Source organism: Chlamydotis macqueenii, chromosome 10, assembly GCF_036417535.1.
Source record: "Chlamydotis macqueenii isolate bChlMac1 chromosome 10, bChlMac1.mat, whole genome shotgun sequence".
Classification (NCBI taxonomy): Eukaryota; Metazoa; Chordata; class Aves; order Otidiformes; family Otididae; genus Chlamydotis; species Chlamydotis macqueenii.
In genome coordinates, this window is record NC_141565.1 from 21,624,083 (window position 1) to 21,650,398 (window position 26,316).

The following is a 26,316-nucleotide window of genomic DNA, read 5'->3' on the forward strand; positions in this document are numbered from 1 at the left end:
ATTAGCTGCATGGGTATTTTTAAATTTTAATGACACAAGGCAGAAACTGAAGTTTGCTGCAGCTGCTGTCCCCTACCAAATGTCGGCTGCTGGGCACCCTTCTGATGGCAGGCTACGGGGATTTATTTTGATGGGTGCTGAATTAGCCCTTCAGCACCCCATAAATATTGGGCGCGGCGGTGAATAAGCGGAGACCCAGAAGAGGAGCGGCCGGCGGTGCCGGAGGCAGGACGAGCGCTGGTCCGTGCCGTTAGCAGCCGCCTCCCGCCCGAGGAGCGCAGCTAATGCATCTCCTGGCACGGCTGGCGCGGAGGTTGCTCAGAAACCTTTCTTAGAATCAAGTCTTCGGCAGAAGCAGGGAGGAGCGGGCGCTTCTCAGAATGAATTGCATCTGCATCATGCAGCGCCGCTTCCTCTTTTTTTCAAATTTCCAATTGTGGACGGTCAGCATCGCCCCCGTGTCTGAGATTTAATGATATTTGCTTTACGAGAGGGACTTTTCCAACTTTACCTAGAAAAGAGCTAACCCGAAACCCAGCGCTTGCGGTTAGCCAGCTTCCGTCAGTGGCTTCAGTCAGCTCGTCTGCTGAAGCGGAGGAAGCGGCGGCAGTGACGGGAAGGGGGAGCTGACTGCACACCAGGATCGCGGCGCGGGCGCTGGCGGGAGGAGCGCGGCAGACAGCGCATAACCACGTCGGTATGCGAGTGCCAGCGGCCGGACCGGGGCAGGCAGGGGAAGGGACGACGGGGGAACTTTTCCCTTCCCAGCTCGCGTCGTGCCTCTACCGAACCGCCCGACCCACAGGGACGGGCGTGGGGCTGTGTCTTTAAAGGCACCCCGGCACTCAGTTAAAGTTCAGCAGAAACTAGATCATTGAGATATCAATCTTTTATTCAGCCTTGAATAGAAGCGCTCTGCAGCTGGAGCGCTGCTGGCGGGCGCGGGGCCGGGAGCTGGGCTGGCTGCCGCGCGCCGTCCCAGTGCTTGTCAGCGAGTGACCTTTCTGCGTTCCGGTTTGTTTCCGTTTTCACCGTCTCCACTTGAGGCATCGCTGTTTATTTATTCAAAAGAAAACACCTCCCCACCCATCCCCAGCGGGGCCAGGGGCAGGCGTTTCGGCAGAAGTCTGAAGGTCTCCACGTGAAGCAAGAGCCAAGGGGTGCAGGGAGGAGGATGAGGAGGAGGAGGAGGAAGACTCTCTCCCCGGAGAGGTCCCCGCAGCCACGATGGGTCAGCAGGTTCACTGGGTGTCTGCCTCACCTCAGGGTGTCTGCCCAGGCTGTTTGGGTGGGCATCCTGCTGTACTGGGTGGCAGCTGGATGCTTCCAGGTGAACTTTGGGTTTGAGTCGTGCCACGGAGTGCAGGAAACCCTGACAGGAGCGCAGGTTAGGTCCAGCCGGGACACAGGCAGTGTGATGCACAGGTCCTTCTCTGCGCAGAAAGTGTCCGTGCCCCTGTGAACTCTTTCACAGACGGCTCAGGACGTAGCGGGAGGCTCCAAGGGGAGTCTCAGGAGGCCCAGGGAGCCTGAGTCCTCTCTGTTCCGTTAGCCCTCTCCCTTCTCAGCTTATGGAGTTCACGTGGAGTGCTTTTGTTTTAAATCTTTCACCCTTGCCGTGAGAACTAGAGAGGCACTTTGTTTTTTCAGGTGAAAACCAAGAGTTCCCATCCTTGAGTGACTCCAAGGGCTGGGGTTTTCAGAAAGCCAGCGAGCGCGAACCCTGTGCCGAGCCTGCGGAAGCTGGCAGGGCTGTGGCGCTCCCCGGATTGATTTCACCGTCTGAGACCGCCCGTCACCTTCCCTGCCTGCGACGACCGAGCTGCAACCTCTGCAGCAGCTACGGCACTTGCTTGTATTGCAAAGTCACCTTAGAAAAGCTCTGGGGTGTTTGTCAGTAAAAGGCTGCAGGTGGGGAAAGGCTGGCATTCCCAGGTCCTGTACCCCTCGCCCTGGGGCGGGGGAGCGCGCTGGGGACAGGCTTGCAGAGCTCACAGCTGGAAGAACGCAGTGAAGCGTTGCCTGGTACCACTATTAAACCTTAATTGTGGGCCTGTCGTTTCCTAAAGTCCAAAATATTTTGGCACTTGTCTGATAAAGGCATATTTTTTTTGTACATACATTTTTTTCTTTTATTAGCAGAACCATCTGCCCTGTAAACAGAGATCAGGAGGAAAAAAAAAGCCTTCCCTGCAGTTCTGCGCGTGTGGGAATGCCGTGGTGTGCAGCCTGGGAAAGGGGCTGCCTTCTGCCTTTCAGTCTCGGGAATCGCAAGCTCCACGCGCATCAGAAGCGACTCAGTTAAGATGAGGAAACTTGGCGTCGCATCTGAAGTGCAGAGAGGACGGGGCTGTACATCTCTGTCGCGGTGCGCGAGCCTGCTCGGAGCAGGACGGGTGCTCCTGGCAATGAGCGAGCACGGAGGGGGAGCAGGAAGGTGGGGAGCGGGTTCCAGTTAGCGATTTAGGCAGGGAACGGCAAAAAGCCACAGAGTTTGCCGTGCCGTAAGAACGGGCCGTAGGTTTGAGAGAGCCCAGCGAAGGGCCTGGCCTGGGAAGCAGGGTGAGCTTTGGTCGCCGTTCGTCGGTGATGCTGATCCATCTTGGGTCTGGCATGCTGGGAGTCCAGTCCCTGGCACAGTTTCCTCTGCTTTGTTTAAAATATCGCCACTTGTCGCAGAGTCACCTGCGAGAGCGCACGGATCGTTCTCTGGTCCAGCGTCAGTTTAACTTCCATTTCAGAGAGCATCTCCAGCGTGGGAGGAGAGCCAGACTAGATAGGAAAGCAGCTCGGTGCTGAAATGTAAGGTGTCGAGATGTGGTGTGCGCCCCTCCTCTTCTCTTGTGGCTTTCTCTTCCATTCCTGCTTTTATTTTTAATGTCACTGGCGGGTAGGTGAGCGTGCGTGTGAGCCTCTGTGTGCAAATGAACAAACCCGCGCACGTGTGCACGGCAGTGCCCGACTGTACCTGCAGCGTGGAGCCTTAGAGAGCTTGTGTGCCTCAACGAAAACTTTATTATAAGTAACTAATTGTAACTTAATCTGGCCCACATCTCAGCCTGAACCAGCCAATCAGAATATTTTTTTTTTCTTTTTCATTTAAAAGGAAGTATTTCAACTATGAAAGTATTTCCAGGTGGAACATTAGAAAGCACAGCTAAAACGCGCTTGACCAAAGAAGCAAACCAGCTTTATGAGCAGAAAATCTGCAACCAACACAAATTAAAAGACTGTAAGACGGCAGCAGATTTTTCCGCTCAGTGCAGGTTTTCGTTTGGCAAACGCTAATTGTGAACCCCTTGTGATCCTCAGGAGAGAAACCTGGACTGGTTTCCCCGGATGCGGGCCATGTCGCTGGTGAGCAGCGACTCGGAAGGAGAGCAGAACGAGCTGAGGAACCTGCAGGAGAAGCTGGAGTCCACCATGAAGCTTGTGACCAACCTCTCTGGCCAGCTCTCGGAGCTCAAAGACCAGGTAAGGGAGAGCCGGCTGCGGCCACGGGCAGGACAAAGGTCCCATGGGCCTCTGTGTGTACAGACTGGTGTTTTACAGCTCCATGGCTCCTGCCAACCCCAGGAAGAACTTTTCTAAAGGGACCGGTGTTTAGCAAAGAAGTGAACAAACAAGGTGTCCTTCCAAAGCCCCATGCCTCAGCTGAGCTGCCTGGCGGTGCTCACCAAACCGCTGCAGTCCAGAGTGGCCACCAGTGTGGAAAGGGAAAACTTGCATTAAAAAAAAAAAAAAAATCCAAGCTGAAATCAACTTAAATCAGTCATCGCTGGGCAGGGAGCCTGTGTGTTTGTGCTGGTGCTCTTGTGACAGGTTTTGACCCCAAGACCTTGCACAATGCTGTAAGTCAGAGGTGTGCTGTTGATAGAAGTGCTGCGTCGCTGCACAGACCTCCAAACCCCCCGAGAAACTGGGGAGATACTCGAGTGATTGGCCTGCGCTGGCCTCCGCCGTGCTGTCGCTGCGCTCCTCGCGCAGGTGTGATGTCGCCACTCTCACGCGTTAGGCAGACACACCGACAGATGTTTTCATCGCAGCATGGATTGCTGCTGGTTAACACGTGAACACTGCACGGACCTCTCGGTATTTTTTTGGTGCAGCAGCTCTCTCCGCAGCGAGAGTTTCAGGACTTGTGTTGACTTTTGGCTTGGCTGGGGCTTGAGGGGCTCGTGGGGATTGTTCCCAACCCAGACTCAGTGGCGGCTTTGTGAAAGCCATGGAGGCAGCGGGGCTGTTTCACGTTGTCCGTACGGATTGCAGCCTGACTGGAAGTAACAGGGGCAAATGCTGGTGCCTGCCCTGGTGTTGGTGGTGGCCGAGTGACGAGCTCTGATCCCTGTGGATCCATAACCCGAGCCAGATGGGTCCGTTAGTTAAGTTTATATGGATATTGGCACTGGATCAAGTGAATTGCTGCCTTGCAGACGGTGGTACCCCGGGGCAGTCAGTGGGACTGCCCAGGGCGGCGTGGCCGACAGATGTGGTTCGTTACCTTTCCAGATGTGATCTGCCGGCCGCAACGCAATGGGCAGAGCTCTCCAGTGCTGGTCGGCCTCCTGCTTCCCGTCTCCGCTCGGGGCCAGCGCAGTTCCTCTGTAAGCCAGTGACCTTCATGGTGACGCGAGTCTCTGGAAGCCGGTGTTGACGGGGACCCCGGCTCCCTGCCTTCCCGTCACGCTCTGCCGTACGGCTGGAGCTGAGCCCCCTCACCCGACAGGCCCCGGAGCACAAGGGAAGCGTTCACGTGTAGGACTGGGAGCAGAAACCCAACCTTCTCCTGGCTGTCATTAGTCTGCAGACCCTGTGCCATGGACCCCCTTGCTCCAGCTGGTTGTCAGGATGGGGGAGAGAGGCGGCTGCTTCTTTGTCTGTGCTTTGACACTGGCTGGGCAGTGGTTTTGCTCTTTCGCCTGGAAACAATTATCTTGAAACGTCTTACGTCTTCCTGTGGAAGGGCCTGACTCAAAGTGGTCCGCAGTCACCGGGAGCTTTCCAGCGGCCGCAGCCAGCTCTGGAGCAGAACGCGTCGCAGCTCTTGGCCGACCAAGCACTGAAACCCCTTCTCGCTCTTTGTGAAGGATAAGAATGAAGGATTTAGCTTTCAGAGAGCTATTTGACTGTAAAAGCAAAAGAGGAAAGCAGCTTCATTAAGGTTGTGATAGCTTTTAGGAATTCCCCCGAGTACCGTTACCGAGAGCCTCGCTTAAGTTGCAGGATGCTCCAGTTATGTGACAAGACCAGAACATCCCTTCTTCTGGTCGGGAACTGGCTCCAGGGAAAGGAACGAACTCAGAGAACTTTTAATTGTGTTTATTTTCTTGTAATTAAATAAAGGGAAAACCTCTCATTCATTTGCTTTTCAAGCCCATTAGGTTTCTGGAGACTATTGTCAGAAAGCGAAGTCCTGCTTTCACAAAGTGCGCCAAGAGCCATTAAAATCTCGATCGCTTTAATTCTGTGCAAAAAGATGACAGCATAACCGGCTGCCACGGCGGGGATCAGGTGTAGTCACCCAGCAGCCCTTCCCAGCACCGTCCTCCGGTGTCGGTCAGCGTGAGGCACCTCGCACGGCCGGGACCCCTGGCCTCCATCGCCGTGGCTCGTTGCCGGGCCCGCCGGGCGGGCTGGCTTTCCTGGAGCAGGCTGGGACGCAGCAGCGCGGGCAGAGGCTGGCGGGTGCGGGTGCGCGTGTCCGGCCGGTGTCCTGCGCGTGCCCTGCTCCCGTTCCTGGAGCCAGCTCCAAATCACCTGTAACCTTTGGAACGAGGCGGCGCGCGTCTGTGCGGTTATGTACGATTACCAGGAGTCCAGCTTGACTCAGATGAACTTCAGGCCCCGCGGTTTCGGTTTTTGTTCCTGTCGGGGTTGCTCCAGCAGCTGGCAGCTCCCCCGCCACGCGCTGCGCGTAGCTTCTGCTGCCTTCCGGGCCCAGGCGCAGTCGCTGCAGCTGTCAAGCTTCTGCGGGAGGTTCAGTCTCCAGGTGAATGTGATGGAGACTGAAGTTGCTCCGTCTTGCAGCCCTGTGCCCTCTGGACAAGCATTATGCATCTGGCAGGATTAGGAAAGTCCCAGTTGCCTTTCTCTCTCTGCTGTACGTTCGGTTGCTTTATTCTTCCCTTTCATGAAAGGGCATGTCTTCTGCGTACACCTGCATCAGGCTGCACCATCCCTTTTCAGGCACAGCATGAGAAATACCCGTTACAATCCCTCCTCCTTGTTCTTTTTTCTTTCCATTTTTGTTTCACGTGTCCTCTGAATCAGTTTACGGGCTGTGTGAAATCATGGCTCTCAGTTTGCTCAGTGAAGCTCATTAGTGTAAACTTTAAAATGAAGTCCCCATGGCCTCTTTGCATTTCCAACCTGTGGACTATCTTAGAGTAAAAGAAAAAAAGTCTCAGCTGGTTCAGCCGAGGAATAGCTTGTGTGTGTCTGAGACTGGAAAAGCGATGGGAAGACCCCTCTGCTCCTGCTCCGGTTTGCCCATGGAGCGTTATGAGCCGAATGTGGAAACTGCAGAAGCGTGGTCCAGGACTGGGAGGTGTGACCTGTCCTCAGGAGGCCGCGGTCACCCGCCGGGAAAGGTACAGCCGCAGCTCTGCCTCCCTCGGGTCAGGCGATGAGCGAGGCCCCGGCTGCCGTCGAGTTCAGCGGTGGCTCAGGAGGAGTTACCGCGTGTCAGCCTTCCCCCGGGGTTAGGTGAGCGTAAGTACACACGGCCCGCCTGAGCAAAGGCCGTGCTGGATGGCCCCTGGGACGCGGAGGAGCCTTCGGAGGTGCCCAGACAGCCTGTTTTGACCAGTTCCTCTTCCCACGACGATCTCCAGCACACTGGGACACCCCGCACTGGAGAGGGGGAGGCCCTTCACCATCGCTAAAAGTGGAGTTTTTTAACAAATACGTTCAAGGATGTGTTACAAATGAACCCAATGTGTGAGCACGCTGCCTCCCTTCTCTCGGAGTCACTGCCACAAGCAATTATACTGGCTGCCATTTGTTGTTAAATATCCAAAACCTGGAAAAATCAGGTTGTGGATGTTACAGGAAAAGCTCTGAGGGTGCAGGGGCTCTTGGTGGAGCCCGGGTGCCAGAGGAGCAGCCCCCGGCTCCCCTCACCGCGCTGGTCCAGGGGTGAGGTGCTGTCCCGGCGCCCTCCTCGGCACGGCTGCTGCGAGCATCCCACGTATCGGCTCGCAGTCCACGGGGAACACGTGCAGTGATCCAGCTGTTCGCTGCTGGAGCTGTGCCTTACGTGGCCTGTCGGCTTATGCAAGTTGTCAGGAAACCTCCCAAGGTTTGGGAAAAAGAGTGGAGAGTTGGATTGTGGCCATTTTTCAATATCGGTAATGAAAAAACGATGATCCATTTTCAGGTTGTGATTGCAGTAATGAGGAGAAATGTGATTTTATCCGATGGGGAGTCTCACCAAAGGTCTGGCTGTCCGGCGGCGAGGCGGTTAACCTCCCGCCCCTGCCTTGCCTCTCAGCTTTTGGCAGATGGAGAGGGCTGCTGGCTCGCTGCTGGTGAGAGCGGGAGCGCTCGAGCCTATTCCAGCAAAGACAAGGGTATTCCCAGCCTGACCGGAGGGCTCGCCCCTTTTTTCCACCCTCTGCGTCTCGTCTGCCTCGTATGTTGGAGCGGTTACAAAGAATTTCTGACGGGGGAGGTTGGAGCGAGCGGCTCTCTGCGCTAGTTCGCGCTGGCCGCCTGGCTTGGCCGAGCTCTGCTCTTGCGAAACGGTAGCCAGCCGCGCGAGCGAGTTGGTGGCCGTCCCCGACGGGCGCGTGAGACGGGGCCGTAGTGCCTCTCTCATCTGCGAGCGCTTGGCACGGCGGACGTAGGAGCTTTGTTTGTAGAAAGGGGGTTTGAGCGTAAACGCCCACCACGGCAGGCAGCGCTGGGTCCGTCGGCACGCTGACACACAGGAAGCGTCGAGGCCTAACGAGCAAACTTTTTTAATTTTCCAGATGACGGAGCAGAGGAAGCAGAAACAGCGCATCGGTCTCCTAGGACACCCTCCGCCCGTGAATGTGAACCCGCAGCAACCGGCGTAAGTGGGAACGGTCGCCGGCCCCGCTCGCAGCAGCGCGAGCGATGCTGCCCCAGAGTTCAGCTCCCACCGCTGAGGCTGCTTCTGCGTACGTCCGGTCCATTTTGTAAATACCCTGGTTTTATACCGTCTGTGTATGACTGCTACTGTGGAAAGTTTGGGGCGTATGTATCGTAATGAGAACTGCCGGCACAGGACAGAGGTTGAACTGTGTGCCAAAACTATCAAAAATTGCCTTTTTTCTTGGAAGGACTAAAGAGAGCACCTGAATTGCACTTGAAAAGAATATTTGACTATGTGACATGTATTTTGTATTTAAAAAAAAAAATAGAATAGCTAGTATTTATGTTTTTATACAATTGTGCAATATGAATTATGCAATCACAATATATTTGTAACTCCCGGACGTCCCGAAGGGAGTGCACATCTTTGGTGTGTTAGTACAATGTAATAAATGGTATAAAATTCCAGGTGTAAATGAGGCTGCTGCAAAATCGTGTTCCTGGTGATTTTTCATACCCTTGGACATTTTTGTACCATGTGTGTAAATACCTTGCAATGCCATATCCGTTGCCTCTTCCTCCCAGAGAGCACGCTGGGAATCCGTGAGCTGTTAATTGGTGTCAAAGAAAGCAAAACTTCCCTTTGAAGCTTCCAAATGAGGAAAGCAGGAGGTATTTTTCAAGTGACTTCTTCAAAGTTCTGAGGCTAGAAGAGCTCAGATACCGGGTTTTTTAAACGCTAAGATTTCTTAAAGGGAACTTTTTATGCAAAATGAAGTTTGGGATGAGGATGCACTGCTGGTGAGTCGGTACAGTCTGCTGTGGGCATTTCATGCCACGACGCGTAAGCCCGACCAGGAGGCTGTCCGGGCTTTGTGTTCTCAGTGCGTAGGATCCTGTCCTTTATTTTTTCACTGGAGACCTACGCGCCTGCTAAAGCCTTAGCAAACAGGCATTGCGCCGACGGAGACGGGACCTGTCCCGCTAGGGCTGCAGCTGAGCACTGGCGCGTGTAATGCTTGTGAGAGCCACCGGGTTGAGGTTGGTCTGTCCCACCCCGTCCTCTCCCTCGCCCCCTCCATTCGGTCACTTTCTTTGGTTTCTGATTCTAGAGAGTATGAAAGGAAACTTTTCTTTTTTTTCTCCAATCCGTTGCATAGTTTTATACATGGACCTCATTTTACAAAAGCTAACTTCTCTGCAATACTGTCTACAAAAAAAAAAAGGCAAAAAAAAAAAAAGCTACAGAGCTATGAAAATTTGTAAATGCATAAATATAGGTATTTAAATAAATGATGCAAAATACTCTACGGTCCGAGGCTGCTGGTGGTTTGTCTCCCCGATCCAAGGTGGCATCTGGTTGCGTTTGCTGTGGCGCTTGCCCGCACGCCCTGGAGAGCCGAGTGGCAGGGGCCTCGCATTAAGGACGGCGCTTTCCCAGTGCAGAGGGGCAGAGGTTGGCCTTTCAACACCAGGGCCAGTCCTTCCTCCTCCTCTGGCAGCGAGAGGCACTGGTGCCGCAGGAGCCTCGCCTGCCATTGCTCCAGTTTTGGATTCTCCAGACTCTTACCACTGATGTTTTAGGGTTGGCGTGAGAGAGTTAAAAAAAAAAAAAAAACAACAAACAAACAAAAAGAAAAACAAACAAACAAAAAACCAACCAAAACCTGCTCCAGCTCCAAGTATCAGTGTTGCTGATTGTGTGTATTTGATTAAGATGTAGCAGGAACTACCTGGTACTATTAATCATCTTTAATCTGGGAAATGCACGCAAGTGTCTGAACAGGGCGCGTCCCCCTGCCGCAGGTCGTCACGGAACGTCAGAGCGAGCGCGTCCGAGGGGGAAAGCAGCCTGAGCGGCAGTCTCCCAGCCAGAGATGTACTGGTGAGGTTGCGGCTTTAGTCACGCGTCATTTCCATACGTATCCCGGTAACTCTGCCTTCCTCCCCACCGCAGCTGCTGGCTCCCAGCAAGGTGTGCGCAGAGGGAGCGTGACGGACGCGGAGCCAGCGGGGTTGTGCAATGAAGGAGCAGGATTTCGTCTGAGCGGCAGGGAGGCGATGTGAGTCACTCCTTCCCTGGGTGCCATCCAGGGATACGCAGCCACACACGCGTTTGTCAGGCTTCCCGCAGCCTCTGCCACTCAGGTGAGAGGGAGGAGGCTGCAGCGGGCTGGGGAAGGCAGCGCTTCACGAGGGCAGCCGTGCAAATCTTCAGCACTGCTGCATCTTTACCTTAAAAAGGCAAAAATACTGGGCAGTTCAACCAGCGCGCCCGCCCTGCTCTGTGCGGCCATCCGTGGGAACGTCGGCTGGGCGATAGCTGGTGCTTTCACATGTGGCCCTTTCCCAGGAGATATGGGGAGATGCAAAAAGTGATAGGTTGGTTTTTTTTTTCCTTTTCCTTCCCTCTGGTACAGCTGCAGCACGCCGACTGAAGCGAGGCACAGCCCCTGCCCTGGCAGCAGAAAGGAACCGCGGCGTGGAGCGGCGGGGTGGCACGGTCACACTTCTTCCCCACGCAGGGGCCAAGTCCGCTCTGGTCAGCAGAGGCCTTCTGCCCTCTCCCCTCCGGCAACAAACAGGTCCCTCATTACCACAATGAAATTTAATCGACAGCCATCACACGTTTTTACTCTTTTCTTCCTGCAATATTTGGTTTTTCAAGACTTGTCTTGATTTTTTTTCTTTCTGGCTTGGATCATTCTGGACGTGCTGTCCTCCTCTGCTCGCCATGGCTGTGGCAGCGGAGGTGAGGAATGGAGAGAACTCTTTTCTGGTTGGCGGTGGTTTTGGCCCTGCTAATGCCTGCGTAAGGGGTTTCCCGTTCCGGACTGAGATCCGGCTCCTCACAGCAACTTGGCACTGATCTCAAGGAAAAGCTGCCTGAGGGATCAGATGCCGCATTTGGTGGGGTATTCTTTTTCACAAAAACTGACTCTCTCTTGAAGTCACAAGAAGTCTTATTAACAATTTGTAGACTCTAAAGCAGAAAAAAACAACCTCCAAACCCTGAGATCAGAATCTTTACTTTCTTAAGCCCGGACCTGGGAGGCTGAGCATCACCTCTGGAGACGCTGTGAGGTGCGGGGCTCTCGCCCCCCGCCTCTGCCAGGGTTTTGCAGCTCAGGGACATCAGAGATGGACTGAATACGGGGAATCCTTCAGAAGTGTTGAGATCGGTGTGTGCTGTTAATTGGGTGGAATATCTACGACTATCAAAAGAGAACTTCCAGGAACAAAACTAGCACTCGCAGATGGCAGACGGGGCGGAGGAGCGGACTGTGCAGAGCCCAGGTGTGGTGGTGGCCAGGAGGAACCCAGCCCGCTCCTCCTTGCCCTGGTGCCAACCGCCCGGCGACGAGTGGAGAGCGAGGGGATGGTGGTGGGATGCCGGAGAGGGTGGGTGGGTGCTGCTGTGGAACAGGGCAGCTCACCCCTGGGCGTAGGGCAGGGTGCGAATAGGTACAGACCGGCCGGTGCCCCTAAAACCCTTCTGGTTCGGTCCCACCTTCAGCAAAAACGATGTGGGCACGCCAGAGGGGGAAAGCAGGAGATTTGAGAAAAGGAGATGGAACTGGGATTGCGTAGCCTGGAAAAGAGAGACGAAGGAAGGAATTGTCCCACGTGCTAGCAGAGAGAAGGTGATGTCTGCTGAGGGTGCAAGGACAAGGAACCGCTCAGCTGAGTGCAGGAGGTTCAGGTCCTTCAGGACGGGGAGCTTGTTGGCCATGAAAACTGTTTCCTGGCCTCCGGTCAAATTAATGATTCGGCGACGCTGACAGATGGCAGTGAGCGTAAGGATTAGGTTGAAACGGGGAGTTTCCACCCGCCTTGCACACACCTGAGATCTCGCTCGGCATCAGGTTTCTTCAGGCAGGACTGCTGTTTGCTGAAGCTTGGGAAGATGATTATTTTGTCTTTTTAATAAGAACTTTCATTTGGAGGTGAAAATGAAAGTGACCTTCCGAAGAGGAAGGAACAGAAAGAATCTACCAATTTTGCTAAGAATGGAAAGTCCTCGAGGGGAAGGATCTCCGTGCGTTCTTCAATTTGCATGAATGGCTGAGTCTGCGGATGAGAATTTTCTCCACTAACGAAGCGGGTGACATGCTAATCAAGGCAATGCAAATAACTGCTCCCGAAGCGCAGCCCTGGCCCCGAGACCACCACAATGGCAAATGCAAGCTTCGTCCCCAATTTTGCAGCAAATTGGCAGAGGGCAGGACAAAGGAGCGGGATTGCAGTCTCCGTGCTCGCGGCAGGGACTCGCGATGGGGCGCGTGTGATGGATACCTCGTTACATAATGGGGTCTTGATTGATACCATGTCGGGAAAGTCATAATATAGCTCCGTGTGACAATTCAACTTGTCTCCCAGAACGGGAAATGCTCCTACACACACACTTAACAGGCTTTTTTAAATTGCCCATTGTATTTCTGAACAAGAGAAACTTATTTGGAGTACTTTCCCCTCTTACGTTTCCAACGTAACCACCCGAAGTCGTTGCCGTGTGTATTCTTTCTACTCCCGCTCGCCATTTTTCCAGGCAGCTACGCGCTCGCCCGAAGCGAGGGGTTAAAGGGACGCCCGGGAAGCGTACCCCTGCCGAAACATCCGCCACAAGCACTGCGTCAAGTAGCTGCTGCGGCAGGGGACGCAAAGGGGCCGTAAGCCCAGCGATGACTGATTTGGGTGGCTCTTTGTTTGAACTGGAGACGGCCTGGCTGTGAGCCGGTGGATGCCGCCACGGAAATTCGGTCCCAAACCGTGAATTTCCTGGCCCTGAACAGTGTAGAGGGTAACCTGTAGGTTTAACGTGGCGCATTCACTTTTACAGACAGACCTGCGTTGTGGATCTTTGAACTGGGTTGGTATGAGATGTCGATATTTGAAGTAAAATTAATACAAATGCCCCACCTATGTCAGACCGGCATTTTAACGGAGACATAAGGAATAACTTCTGGAGAGATGCCGTACTTCTGTGTCCAATTTTTTATTTACCACCCTTCCAACCTTCTTTCAGACTAAACACGTTAATGAGACGAATGTCAAAACCACCCACGAGTAAACTGAGTTGTCCCATCCAGTCGGCTAATGTTGATTTGTTTTTAGTAACTAGGAAGGATGCTGGAAAACCCCTGTAAAGATCTCATTTTTAACAAAAAGTACCAAAAACTCCACCAGTTTTGCATCACAAAGTAGTGGTTAAAGTAAAGATTTGAGTAAAGCAGCATGTCTGTGGTTTTTGTGGGTGGAGGCATCTCGGAATGACTATCAATCTGTCAGAGGGGAGATCTGCATGTCATCTCCACGTATGACAAGCAAAACCTGCAGTGACAACTATCTTTCCAGCACTGGGCTGCCTTGTGAGCCTCACGCCCTCCTGCCATCCATAACACAGAAAGCTTGTCAGCACGTAGTGTATCAACCCACTTCTTTTTTTTATTTATTTTTTAATCTGAGACCAACTGAGGAAGGAAAGGCAAATATGGGGCAGTACTCTAAAGATGCAGCCAAACAGCGCTGCCAGCGTGCTTAGTCATACAGAGATTCAGCTCCGATACGCAGACGGGAGATGCCACACCGAACAGTTGTATCAGAGCAGCCAGCCCCCCTTCGGCATGCTCCCCCAAATTTCTGCTGTGCTCCTCTGCTGCAGTTACCCGCCTGAGTGGGATACTTGGAAATGAAATTATGTAAGGCTGGAGGGGGGAAAAAAAAAAAAAAAAGATGAGAACAGCTCTTGACTGAATGAAAGCAACTCTAGGGAAGTTCGTGGATGCAATTGGAATTGCACCTAGAAAAGTTGCAGAAAGCAAATAGAATTGATTTAGCCCCTAACTGCTGGTAGGACAATGCACCAAACCTCCAGCGCGTCTGCTGCGCGGGATGAGGCCGCGGCGACGGAGCGTGCTGCACCGTGCCCCAGCTGCGTGAAGCCGTTGCCGAAGCTCGGCTCCGCTGGCATGGAGCCTCTTCCTCCTGCGCCCAGGACTCCGTAGGAAAAATGGAAGTGGTTTGAACCAGTGCAACAAGGGAAAAAGGTCTGAAATTTCCCAAATAATCAGGAGCTGGGAAACCCATCCCCTGCCTAGCCGGAGTCACAGCCCCAGGCTGGATTTGTGGTCTGTGTGACCAGCTGGGTGGACAGCCTCTGCAGCGCCCGGAGCAGGAGCAGCCGGACCCACCTCGAGTCAGCCCTTCCATCCAGAAGAGCTCCCATCCCACAGATCCACCTCTCGGCTTTCCCTCCTGTTAGTCCTCCTCAGCTGGCTGTTCTCACCCTGACACTCAGACCTCTTTTTTTGCCTTTTTTTTTCCCCTTTCTCTCTGTTGTCTCATTTCAGCAATGACTTTACGGCTCTCGTTTGCCCAGAGCCCCTCCACCGCCTGGAACTGGTACCCCGTCCTCAGGGGAAGGGCAGAAGCGAAGCCGGTTCCTGGGGCTTTTTGAGGCAGCGGGCTTGTTTTCACTTCCCTTCCCTAGCGCCACGTAAATACACAGAGCACCAGATCTGAAGGCAGCAAAGAGTGGAATTCCGTGTCTGTTCCATGTGTTTCACTACAACTCTTAAAATAGTGGAGATGCTGTGTTACGATTTCCATTTTGCTCGTGTCCATAATGCTGTTTCTAAACAACGGCGATGGAAACACAAGCTGTTAAGTCTATAAGCAACTTTTACTGATGAATGATGGGAACAAACATTGTCTGCAATTAAATTACAGAAAGAAAATTATATCCCCTTGGTGCTAGCATACCTGAAAGCAGTTAAAAATTGCAGTTTGCCTCTGTTTACACGCCATGGGAGTTTTCACATGAATTTAATCACAGGATGATTCACTATTCACAAATCAGAAGAACCACTATAATCAAGTACCACAAGTACCTGTGGGATCCCAATCACACAGCTGCCATGGGATTTGGATCCTGCATATGGTTTCACAGTTCCCATGTCCAACGCCGTAACTGGTGGGCAAACTGCCCCACGTTTTCCAGGAGAACATCTCCCCATGATGGTAAATTTGGTGTAGACCTTTGCAATGTGCCCCAGTGACTAACTGGTAAAGGTTTTTATTGCCTTGACTTTCAATTTTTTTTTGCAGCTGTTGAACCTCGTTCAAGCATGGAAGATCCCCTCAAAGGCCAGGATATTTTTGCAGAGAGCAATATGGATCGTGTCTGCTGAGATCTACAGCTGACAAGAGGATTAAGCTACCTAAACCCAAAATGCAGGTTCCGGGAAATCCAGACTCACCCTGACGACGCCCCCAAACCTAGGGCTGCTCTGCATCTGGAAGAAGCCAGGACCAGAGCTAGAGAAAACCTCAAACAGGCAGGGCTGGACAGGCGGGACAAGTAGTCCGCAGGGAAATGCTGCTGGTGGGCTCGTCTTGAACGCGCTCCCTTTGCGACGTCCAGGAGCCTTTCTCCTAAGGTATGTGTTTGTGGTTGGCAACGACAGCGTGCTCTTCTTTCCCTGAAAGGAGGAAGTGGGAGGAGTAGAAGGAAACGGTGGCCTCCAAAGCCTGCTCAATGTAAATGTTGGGGAGCGAGATGGAAATGCAGGTTCCTCACGGTGCCTTTGATGTCAGTGCCATCATCATGGCCACTCCCAAGTTTCCTCACCACCTTGTGAAGATTTTCTGCACAGAGCCAGCGGCACCGGCAGCGGTGCAGAGGACACACAGGACGGATGGCCCTGAAGGAGGGGGACCTGGCTTGCACCCCCCCGCCCAAGTAGAACAGTCCATTTTCTGAGGGAATGCTCTACCAACCAACATCCAGTCCTCAGCACCGCCAGTGAGAACTCACCGTTGTGACTTTCTCTTGTGCCCTACCAGCCGTCTCTGATGGGCAGGTTTTGAGCTGTGTTTAGAGGGCTCGGTTTGCTCAGAAAAGTTTTGTGTGCTCCAGCCCCCTTAGAGCCCCCTCTCTGGCACTGAGCAGCCGAAAAAGCGCTACCAGGGACTTGGGAGTCTCTTCCCCGGCCGGCCCCTCTGTACCTGGTTATTGCCGTCCCTGGGACAGCCTGGGTTTTGACGATACCTAGCACCTCACGCCTTGCATGCGCCCAAGCCCCCGAGCCCTTGCCTGTGTAATCTGGTCCAGCGTGCGTTTCCAGAGCCAGGACGGGGTCAGAGCCACTTAAAATGTGGAGGGACCCAGCACAGCAGGGAGCAGGGCCGGGCACTGGAAATATTAATGGGTTCAGGCCCCAGCCTTGCTTCTGATGGTGCCCACCATCCCAGTAATCATCTCCACAGGCAGAGCAAGGGGGATGCTGCCGTCTCCTGAAACTGTTCTGCCCTGCGCCTGGGAGCATTTATTGGACTGAAGAGAGCGATGACAGCGCGCCGGGAAGCAGGCCTGCGCGCGGCTGCTGGTTTAGTGAACACTGAATACAAATGCTCAGCGGTTGCCTGGAGCGGGCACGGACAGCAGGGTTGCTGCGCCTCCGAGCAGCGTGCTACCTGAACTTGGGGAACAGTCAAGTGTCACGGGGTTCAGAGCAGCGCACGTACAAGGAGGAACGAAGGAGCTCCTATCTCAGGGATATCTTGCCGGGTAGAGCTCTTACCCGGAAGAACTAGATGAAAATCTTCCCTGGGCATGAAAGAGCATTGCTCCCGGTTCCCACTGTGTGAGTGCTCTGTGCGGCTCCTCCACGCCGCTGCCCGCAGGCACTGCAGTTTATTTCCCACCTCGCCCCCGGGCAGAGCTCCCAGCTGTGAATCCAGCGAGGAGAAAAGCGGCTCAGAGCACATCACCGGCTGAGCAGAAGCTACGCCTCCCTGCCAGCTCTCCTGCCTCCCGTGTAAAACCACCCTTCTCTCCCCAGTGCCCGTCGAGGAACCCAGACCCCGACCTCGGGGCTTGAGCCTGCAAGAACGAAACAAAATGCTCAGCTTTTTGGTTTCGACACCTTTTGTGAATCTGGTCCCCGGTCCTTCTGTGGTTCTAGTACTCAGTCTGACAGGACAGCAGGGGAAAGTCTTGCTCCTTACCCACATCCTCACCCTAATTCTGAGCAATCGGAGCTGTAAAGTAAAAGGGAAGATGACATGCTTGTAAAATACCTACAGTGCTAACCCCTCTCCCCGCTTCTCTCTTTGGGAGAGCAGGGTTATCTCAGCCTATGCCAACCCCAAATTTTACGCAGTGGAAAAATAAACAGGCAGAACGTGAAATTTTCCTGAACCAAAAAAAAAAAGCAGAGGTGGTGCATGAAATCGTGCGCGAGCAAGCCAGGCAGACAGGATGAATCAGAGGGACCAGTGACAACATGGAGGAGGAAAGCCCTCCTGGCAGGCGGCCAGGATGAGCCAGCGCTCCTCCTGCGTGCATTCCCGCAGCATCCTGCCCACCCAGCCTGACAGCCCCTTCAGTCAGCAACCAGGAGCAGTGGGAAGCTGGACCCGCGTCCTTCATCCGGCGGCTCATCCGTCTCGTTTGGGGTGCCTATGAAAGGTGCTAGCTGAAAGCGAATTGCTCTCAAACGCAGAGTTATCACGTTTTGGCGTGCACGGGGTAGACCTGTGATTCAAGTCTATCGCACACGAATAGGAAGCACGCATGATGAATAATCATACATTAACAGATGAGAAATAGAAGGTTGCCACCTCCAGAAAGGAAAAGCACCTGGTTTCAGTTCTGAATGCTCTCCAGCGCACAGCTCAGCTGTCAGTCGCTGAAGGCAGGAGCGGGTACGGCGCCTTCGCTGCACCCGGGTGCGGGAGCCGTCGCGGCCACCCTCTCCGGTTGCAGGTTAAATTCGGCTGCCTCTCCCTGCTGAGCTGGTTACGCCACGCACAGCTGCTGACCTGGCGCTTAACCTTCGTACGTCGTGTTTATGGTAACTACGGGATGACTGATGTCTATAAATGATTGTACTTGTGTTACATCCAACCGTTACTACACCCTTTTTTGGGGATGAACTCCGTTTTAAACTCCAAATCGAGGTAGAACTGACAGAAAACATTAACCCATTAATCCTGCCTAAACAAACATCTTGCAGGCTTTCAACGTATGTACTGCTAAGGGTGCATGAGCCTTCTGGGACGGGTTATGAGAGAAGAGGGCCTTTTCTGCTCTGCTCTGGCCATTGAAATGCCAGGGCCGGCTTGGAGGGGCTGCAACGCGCTGCTGGGCTGTCCCTCGCAGCCGCGCTGACCGTAAAGGTTAAGCCTGCCCCAGACTATTGTACCCAGCGGCACTGCTTGGCTGGTCTTTGCAGTCTAATTGCCACTGACCTCGTGACAATGAGGTAATGTCTCTGCCTCCTGGGTCAGATAAATACTGCTCATTTTATAACCGCCAGACATGTTACTGAAAAACAGATAGGAAACGACCGAAAGTCCCATGATCGTTAGAATATAAACTCTACTACAGCTGGTACTCCTGTCCTTCATTTGAATGCTCAGGGTTTTTTCTCCTCACACCCACTGAGAGTCAGAGCCCTCGCCCAGCCTCCGGCCGGGGATGCTTCCCCTCCAGCCTTCTGCTCCGCGGAGTCACCAAAACCGAGGGGCAAGGTGGGAAACTGCCAGGAAAACGCCTGAGTGGAAGGATGCCCGCGGTAAGAAACAACCCAGCTGAAGATTCTGATCGAACAGATCCCTTAACCCCAGAATCGGTCAGGTGATGTGCCGCCTAAGCCACCAGACCAACCGGGACAGGAATTGAAGGGAAGAGCTGCGCCAGGGACCGACAACCAGCAACCCTCATGCAAGTTCAAGGGCACAGCGGCTCTGAACACCACACGTTCAACACTGGCCTTGCTAAGCCACGGGCTGAGGTCCTGCTGGCGTGGCCGTGGTTTCAGCCCAAAGTCCTCGTTCCCACCTCCCTCCCTCTGCCCAGTTTCAGCTCCATAGCGACCGGAGCCTTTGAAGATAAATGCCCAAGTGATGCCAGAATGACGAGGAGGACTTTGCACCCCTCCTGAGAGCAGGCGTAGCACCAGTGGCACACAGGCGCCGATGAGCACGGGCGCAAGACGGAGCCGCACAGGACAACGATAACCCTCACTCCAAATCCATCCCCCTCCCACCAAACCCCTCGGCCGAGCAAGCCTCAGCTTCCCCTTTCGGAAAGAGGCCACGCCGCTGCCAGAGAGACGGGCAGGGGGAATTGCACGGGAAGGTAGAAGTTGTTTTTCTGGACGAGCAAAGCAGCGTTTCTCCCCACTGCCTCCAGAGCCGCAAACACCCTCCAGCACCGCTCTGCGTCGTCAGCGCTGGGAAAACTGGCGTTAAGATAAACACACGCAATCCGTGCAGGGTTTTACAGTCTTAAACCAGAAGCTCTGCAGAATAACCCCAAAATATCTAGAGAAATCAACCCAGAATGACTTAAATAATCATCTCCCTTTCACTGATTTTACACAAAATAGGCCCAGAGCTACGACCTGGGTTGGCCACTATTCAGATTTTTACCCGTCTACTCTGCTGTACCTTTGATTTTAAGAAGCTGGGGACTTTTTTTTTTTAAGCTCTTGAAAGACACCGAGATGAAAAATATTTTTGCTGTTCCTTACCTAATATTTACAGCAATTTTGGCTTTCTAAGTGTTTAATTTAAATTGTTAAAGTGTTTACCTTACCTCGGTATACTCTCCCCCAACTGTACGCTCTGACACACCACGCTAAACTCAAAAGCCGTAGGATGATTTTTTCTTTCCCTCATGTTAGTTTTCAGGTCACATTTTAAATTAACTTTTTTCCCCCGACTCTGGCCGTGACTCAGCAGTGTTAATTTGCATCGGTCAGACACTTTGCATACAAGCTGCACAAACGCTATTTAACTACCAACTGGTCAAATATTTTGTAGACCTTCTTTGACCTTCTCCTCCATTCCTGTGCTACCAATTTCTTTTCCACACGTTTCACTGGGAAGGGAGATTCCTGGCACAGGATGTTACAGAGTTTTGCCACGTTCCTCCACACCATCATCACCTCTCTGCACCAGCTCCGTCGGTATTTGGATTTGCCGTTTCTTGCGCTATTGAAGAAGTTTCCTGCTCAACACGAAGACGCACAACTGCTCCACTTTTTGTGCAATTAGTAGATTTTAATAGTTTGTCTTCTAGAGATGCCAACAGTGTGGGTTCATTAAGAGGTCAGATATGGGTTTACCTGCGCCCCATGCCATGCTGCATAGCAAAGTCAGGGACTGAACCCCCAGAAGGTCCCACGGCACGGAGGGGCCGTCTGGGCAACAAGGAGGGGTCACAGCCCAGACCCCTCAGAGCCCTTCATGCACCCATCTGGTAGAGGACGCCCGGCCGGGCAAACCCACCTTTTAATCCCCTGATGGTTATTTTGAATGGGAAAGGCAGCGACCATTTATTCAAAACCCCTCGATGTCCCAGTCGTGTGAAAATACGGCAGAAAATCTTTTCCCTCTTGGCTTGGCACGACCTATATGTTTGACTTTAAGAATGGCTGTGCTGTTTTTTGGGTTTGTTTTTTTTTTTTGCATTTGGTTCTTGTTAATGATCATTGCCTTTTCCCTGATTACTGGAACAAACATATTTGAAGTACATCACATATTGTTTTAAAGAGAGAGAATGTCCAACGCTTCTGCTATGCGCTGTCACTGTTAAAGCAGGTTTACATTAGGCACCAGTTATATATTAAGCTATAATAATTATATTTTATTGAAGAAATAAAACAACTTTTGGGTTTTTTTTTTTTGCAGGATTATACTGGAGAAATACAATACTTTTGTAGCAGATTAGGAGGCACTGAATTAAAAACCGTAAAAGGTTTCTTTCTTAAAGGAAGCAAGACATTGATCGAGCAACGGCGCTAAATTACCAGTTTCCTCTGAGCCAGGCTAATGCATCAGCTGGGGCAGGAGCAGCACTTAGGACCAGCCCAGATCGCCACTAATGGACACTGGCACACCGGACACGCTGCTGGAAGCCGTGAATCTCCCACTAGGTTCCAGGGATACAAGCACAAACACAATATAAGGACGCAGTCTGGAAAATCACGTCGTCTTTGCGAGCCCGAGTCAAGCAGATCAGTTAGACTCCTCGGGAAATGCAATTTTGAGCTGATAAATAATAAACTGCAAGATAGCAGGCTGAGAAACAGTCCTTCTCATGAATAAATTAAAAACTGTTGAGTATTAACCATAAAATGTTAAAAAGCAGGAATATTAGCTTCTGCAAAGTGAACTTTTTTTAATTGTGAAAAGTAAAACCTAATGTAATTACAGGGATAACATTTGAATATTATACAAGCGCACGTTCAGGCCTTTTGGAAAGAACAAGGTCACACATGTTCTTCTATTTTAAATGCCTGCTGCACCTCCCAGAATCTCTGGGGAATGCGCTTAGCAAAAGGTGAGCTCAACATTTCCAAAATAACCCGCACCGCACGACTGTACTCGAAAATTAAAGCTGTGCCGACGTTCAGCACAACCCGCACGTCCACCGCTGGTTCCTTGGGAGCCCGGGTCGGCTTGGCGGAGCTGCCAGGCGACATTTCCTCCTCCGCGCGCTGCCGATGAGACGATTCCATGGTTTAACGAGTTCTAAAATTCTGAAGACACTTTATTTGTATTTTATCTCAAAAGGAACGTGGAAGGCGTGGCTGATGGAAGAGCTGGGCTCAGGAAATGGACCGTAAGGCAGCGTGAAGCAGCCTGGTTACCGGGTTGTTGCTTTTTTCCCCCCAATTTCGAACGCACCCCAGCCTGCTTTCGAGAGGTCATCTGCAGCGTGCTTGCCACTATGTGCTGCACAGGCTAACCACATCCTGGCACAAAGACGTTATTTCACAAGCAGCGCACACAGCCTCGCTGGCACTATCCATTCCCTCCCAAACCCCTCACGTTGGAGGTTTGGGGTTGGATTTCCGCCCCGCCCCCCCTTTTTTGCTTCCCCCGAGCAACGCCCCGGCCGCGGTCCCGCTGGGCCCTGCCCGCAGGGCCGCCGGGCTGAGGGCGGGGAGCGGCGGCTCTCGGGGCGGGGGAACGGGCTGGAAAACCCCGCGGCGGTGGCGGCGGCTGCCAGCCGCCCCCGGGGGCGGGGAGCGGCAGGAAGGCCGGCGGACACGGGCAGGCCGCGGCCCTGCCCGCGGGGGAGGCCTTGGCCGCCGGCCCGCCAGCCACAGGCCTCGGGCCGCCCGCCCGGCCCCGTGCCGCTCGCCCCCGCGCCGGGACGGGGACGGGAGGCGGCGCTTCCCCCCCCACCCGCCGCGCCCCAGGGTCGGCCGCTGCGGGGGCGGCCCCGCTCACGTTCCGCTCCGCATGGCCCGGCCGCGGCCCGCCCCCCGCCCCGCCCCGCCCCGCCCCGCCCCGCCCGCGGCCCGGCACGCTGAGGGAGCCCGGCCCCGGCGGTCGCCCGGCCCGGCCCGCCCCGCCTGGCGTCCCTCAGGGCGGCCCGCCCGGCCCTGCGAGGGCCCTGCCCGGCAGCGGGGCCGCGGCCCTGGGGCGAGGCGGGCCGGAAGGCGCCCAGGTCAGCAGACGGCGGGGCCGGAGCGGACCGTGTGGGCTGGGCGCCTGGGGCTTCCCGAAACCGCTTAAAATCCTCACTTTACCGCCGGCCTGAGCCGTCCATCCCCCTGCGGATTCCCGCACGGGTGGAAATCACCTCAACCCCCCCTCCCCGCTTTCCGCTTTTTAAAGAAAGGGGTGAATTTTGCACCTGGATGTCTGAGGCCTGGCAGTGTTCCAGCTGGAGCCATGGCATCCTGCTCTGGAAGCGTCCGGGAAGTGGTGGAAAATGGATGTCGTTTCCTTCTTCACGCCTTCACACGCATGTGAGCCTCCTCCACGCAGGCGCACGGGAAGCGTGAGGACACACGCGAAGGGCGACTCTGCGTCCTCTCCTCACCATGTGCTTAGGAAACCTCGCTGGCGGCCCAGCCTGTCCTCATCTGCCAGCTCTACCTTGGCGTCCTCCCACCACTCCTCCCCACATCCATGGCTCTTCGGTCTTTTTTTTTTTCCCATTTCCGTGGTTGCAAAATCTAGGGCTGAAAAGTTAAGGGGTGCCTCTGCAAAATTAATTTAATCTTTGGGGACGAGTTGGAAGCTTTACGAGCTATTAATCTCCAGCTTTTTGCACGGGAGCCCTGTATCCCTGGGTGAGCGGAGTGGACGGTATTCACCTAATGAGCAAGTACTCGCTTGGTACTGCTCTTGGTTCTGCTTTACCTTCCCTATCCAGTGTGTGGCCTGGCGCCCCAAAGCCCTGCGTGCCTCAGACCCAGCTCGGTGTTCTCCGGGCCTTCTGCGCAGTGCGTCCAGGTTGGGAGCTGACAACAAGCGGTGGAGCGGACAGGCCGTGCTGCTGTGCCATCGTGTCTGTCGGCAGAGGCAGGACATCTTGCTGGGAGGTTTCGTGGACACTTGCAGATAGTGGAGCAGCAGTGGGAGTCTTAGGACCTGGTCCGAGCTCTGAGAGAGAACTGCCAGACACTGGGCTTGGAGACATGGGGAGTGTGTCCTTCAAACTGTTTCTCTGCCTTCCCCATCCATGGCTGCTTGTGCAAACGTCCTTGCCTGGCCTCCTGTGCCTTTCCAGCCCTACCACTCCTTACCAGTGTCTGAAAAATGAGTGTGGAAAACCCAACGGCAGTTTTCTTGAACACAAGTCTGGTTGTTGTCCTCCTGGCCCCCAAATGGGACAGCTTCCACCTGCAAAGGTCCCTGAGAACATAAGGAAGTTAAACAGCCTATCTTCGGTCCAAGCGCCCGGTCTGAGCCCAGACTGTCTGCAGTTGCAGAGGAGATCCCGCTGGGCCTCACGTAGGTGAGATCTTTGGGGAATTTAGCTGGGAGCATCTAGCAAACCCCTACAGACATAGTGCGCAAGCTGCAGCTTCTCAGAAGCTCATCAGTTGCCCACAGGTTGATTGCTTTGTCATTAAGATGGCAAAGCTCACCCTTCCCTCCACTGTCAGATTTTGGGCTGCAGTCCCAAGGCACGGTGACATTAGACCTTGTCACAAAACAACATTTTTAGAATTATTTTAGCACAGATAAAAGATCACTGCCCCCATTGCTTCCTTGGTTGAAAGAACCAGTGAAGCTTTTCAAAGTTGTAATCAACTTAAACCAGGGGTTTTATGGTGGAAAGTGCTGGACAACCTTTGTGATAGGTGTACCAGTCCTGCCTGGAATATTCATGGCAGTAATAAGAGCAGGGCGTCGTACTAAAGATGTGCACAGGTTATTGAGATAAATGTCTGCAAGGAAAGTTCAATCGCGGTGCTTTCTGTGACCTAAGAAATCTTAATGACGGGCACCATCTAAGAAATGACAGGGGTAGCATGACAGCGGGCAATGAGTTCAGAGTCCACTGGAGAACGTTTCTGGCAGGGAGGCAATGCTGACGTGACCTCTGCCTGTGTCTGGGTGCTCACCAAGCAGCTCCGGGCTGGGACCTGACAAATTTTACACGACCAAGTTGCTTTTTGATAAACTAGGTAGCTAAAAGAGGAGTGAGCGATTCAACTGTCCCAGCTGAGAAAGAAGTAGCAACATTGCACTCGTTGGGTATGAGCGTGTTCGTGTGAGAGAGGAAGGGAAAGACAGAGGCAGAATGGCACTGAAGGGCTCAGCTTCGTGAAATTTGCAATCAGTCCTTGCGGCTTTGCAGGAACCAGGCTCACGTGAGTAGCTGTCTCCTCAGTTTCCAAGAAACGAGGCTTCCCTAGTCCCATGGTTCACTCACCGCCATCTCAGGAAACAGAAAGGAAGTGTTTAATAAAAAACACGGAGCATTTGTTTAAAGGTGAGGGCTCGTGTTCCACTGAAAATTATCTTCGATAATTCAGTGTCCCCCACTGAAGTCAAACCCGGGCTAAATTAATCTTGGGTCAAACTGCTGAATCACAACAGGGAGTTATGTGGAGTTGGGTTATTGAGATAAAGAGCCAAACTGTGCAAAATTTTAAGAAAGTATTAACTTAAATTTCTGAGCCTAAATGTTACTGGAGGTGTATGAGCAAGGGAGAACACTGAGAGTCCTGTGCCGGGATGTGCGGTTGCAGGGTGCGGAGGCTGCCACGGTGCAGCGGTCCCCGGCACGTACGGCTGTGTGGCAGCTTTAATTGGCCAGCAGTGTGTGTTTGCTAAAGGTCTCTCTCCAAAGCCATGGTAACAGCAGCCGCACTCGGTGTCTCCTGGGGAGATGCGGAGCCCGCAGAGGCCTGCGGAGCATCGCGGGAAGGGATGGATGCCTTCGGACTGCTGCCTGCCACAGCTCATTGTGGGTGGAAGCAGTTAGTGTGTGGAAACAGTTCGTGTCAAGATACCACCCCAAATTAAGCCTTGGATTTAGTATTCCCAGCATTCTGCTAAACCTCCTACTTAAAGATAATGTGGATGTAAATCTGTGTTTCTGTCAATGATTTCTGTGCTGAGGTCGGCTGCTCCTGTGCAGCAACTCCCTGCATCTGGGCAGGAACCTAAGAGAAGCTGCTGTGGGTCAGCCCTGGGTTGACCTGGAGGTCCATCAAGCAGGTCTCAAATATATTAGAGTTGGAGTGCGGTGGAGGAGATAAATCTTTATACAACCATATTTTTTTCCCGTAACAAGATACAGCCACCTCTTCTGTGTGTCCAGCTATGACAAATGTTCTTGTTTGGGTAAAGTTGTGCCCTTCAAAATTCTGTCTTGTAGCGGGTACCACGGGTTTGATGAAAAATCACATGCCCTTTCTTACGAGCGTGGCTCACATAACAAAATAAATCTGACAGACAATTGGCTTCCTAATAAGTGCAATTAAGCAGTATGGGGGCTGAATTTTATCAGAGTTTATTGGCAAAACTACAGAATATTTTATGAAGCTTGTTTCATGGTAGTGAAATGATAGTTTTGCAGAGGAATGCCATGGAAATCCTTCTTTTGTTTCCTGGCTTGGAAGACGTATGCCATTTTTCAGTGTGAAGGAATTCATTTGGCTCCTCTTTGTTATTTACAGTTTCTTACTTTATGAACCCTTCACCCCAGGGACCTCTGTGTGGTGGTCCCACTTGAGGAACCTCATCAGATAAAGTGCACATCAAAGCCAGCCAAAATACAGCTGTCTGTTAATAATGCACTGAGAAATCAGTCACCATCAAAGAAAAATTATCCATCGTGCTTGACCTGTGGAGTCTGAAAATGCTCTAGCTCCATGCTTGCAATTGTCTTGTGGGGAAGTTGGAGGAGGTGTCATGATTCCACAGAGATGTTTTCTTTGATTTCTACGCGACTGGTGCTCCACTCACTGGGAACAGGGATTGTGACTTGAC

At 53.1% G+C, this 26,316-nt stretch overlaps 1 protein-coding gene across 1 annotated transcript in view; it reads left to right on the forward strand.

Moving 5' to 3' along the window:
* ITPR1 (inositol 1,4,5-trisphosphate receptor type 1) overlaps positions 1–9,368 on the forward strand; it is a 167,873-nt gene extending 158,505 nt beyond the window's left edge. Inside the window, exons 60-61 of the mRNA XM_086756031.1 lie at positions 3,313–3,474; positions 7,974–9,368. Coding sequence (XP_086612157.1) covers positions 3,313–3,474; positions 7,974–8,060 — 249 coding nt within the window. The 3' untranslated portion in view covers positions 8,061–9,368. The remainder of the gene's footprint in view (positions 1–3,312; positions 3,475–7,973) is intronic.
* Positions 9,369–26,316: the final 16,948 nt, after the last annotated feature.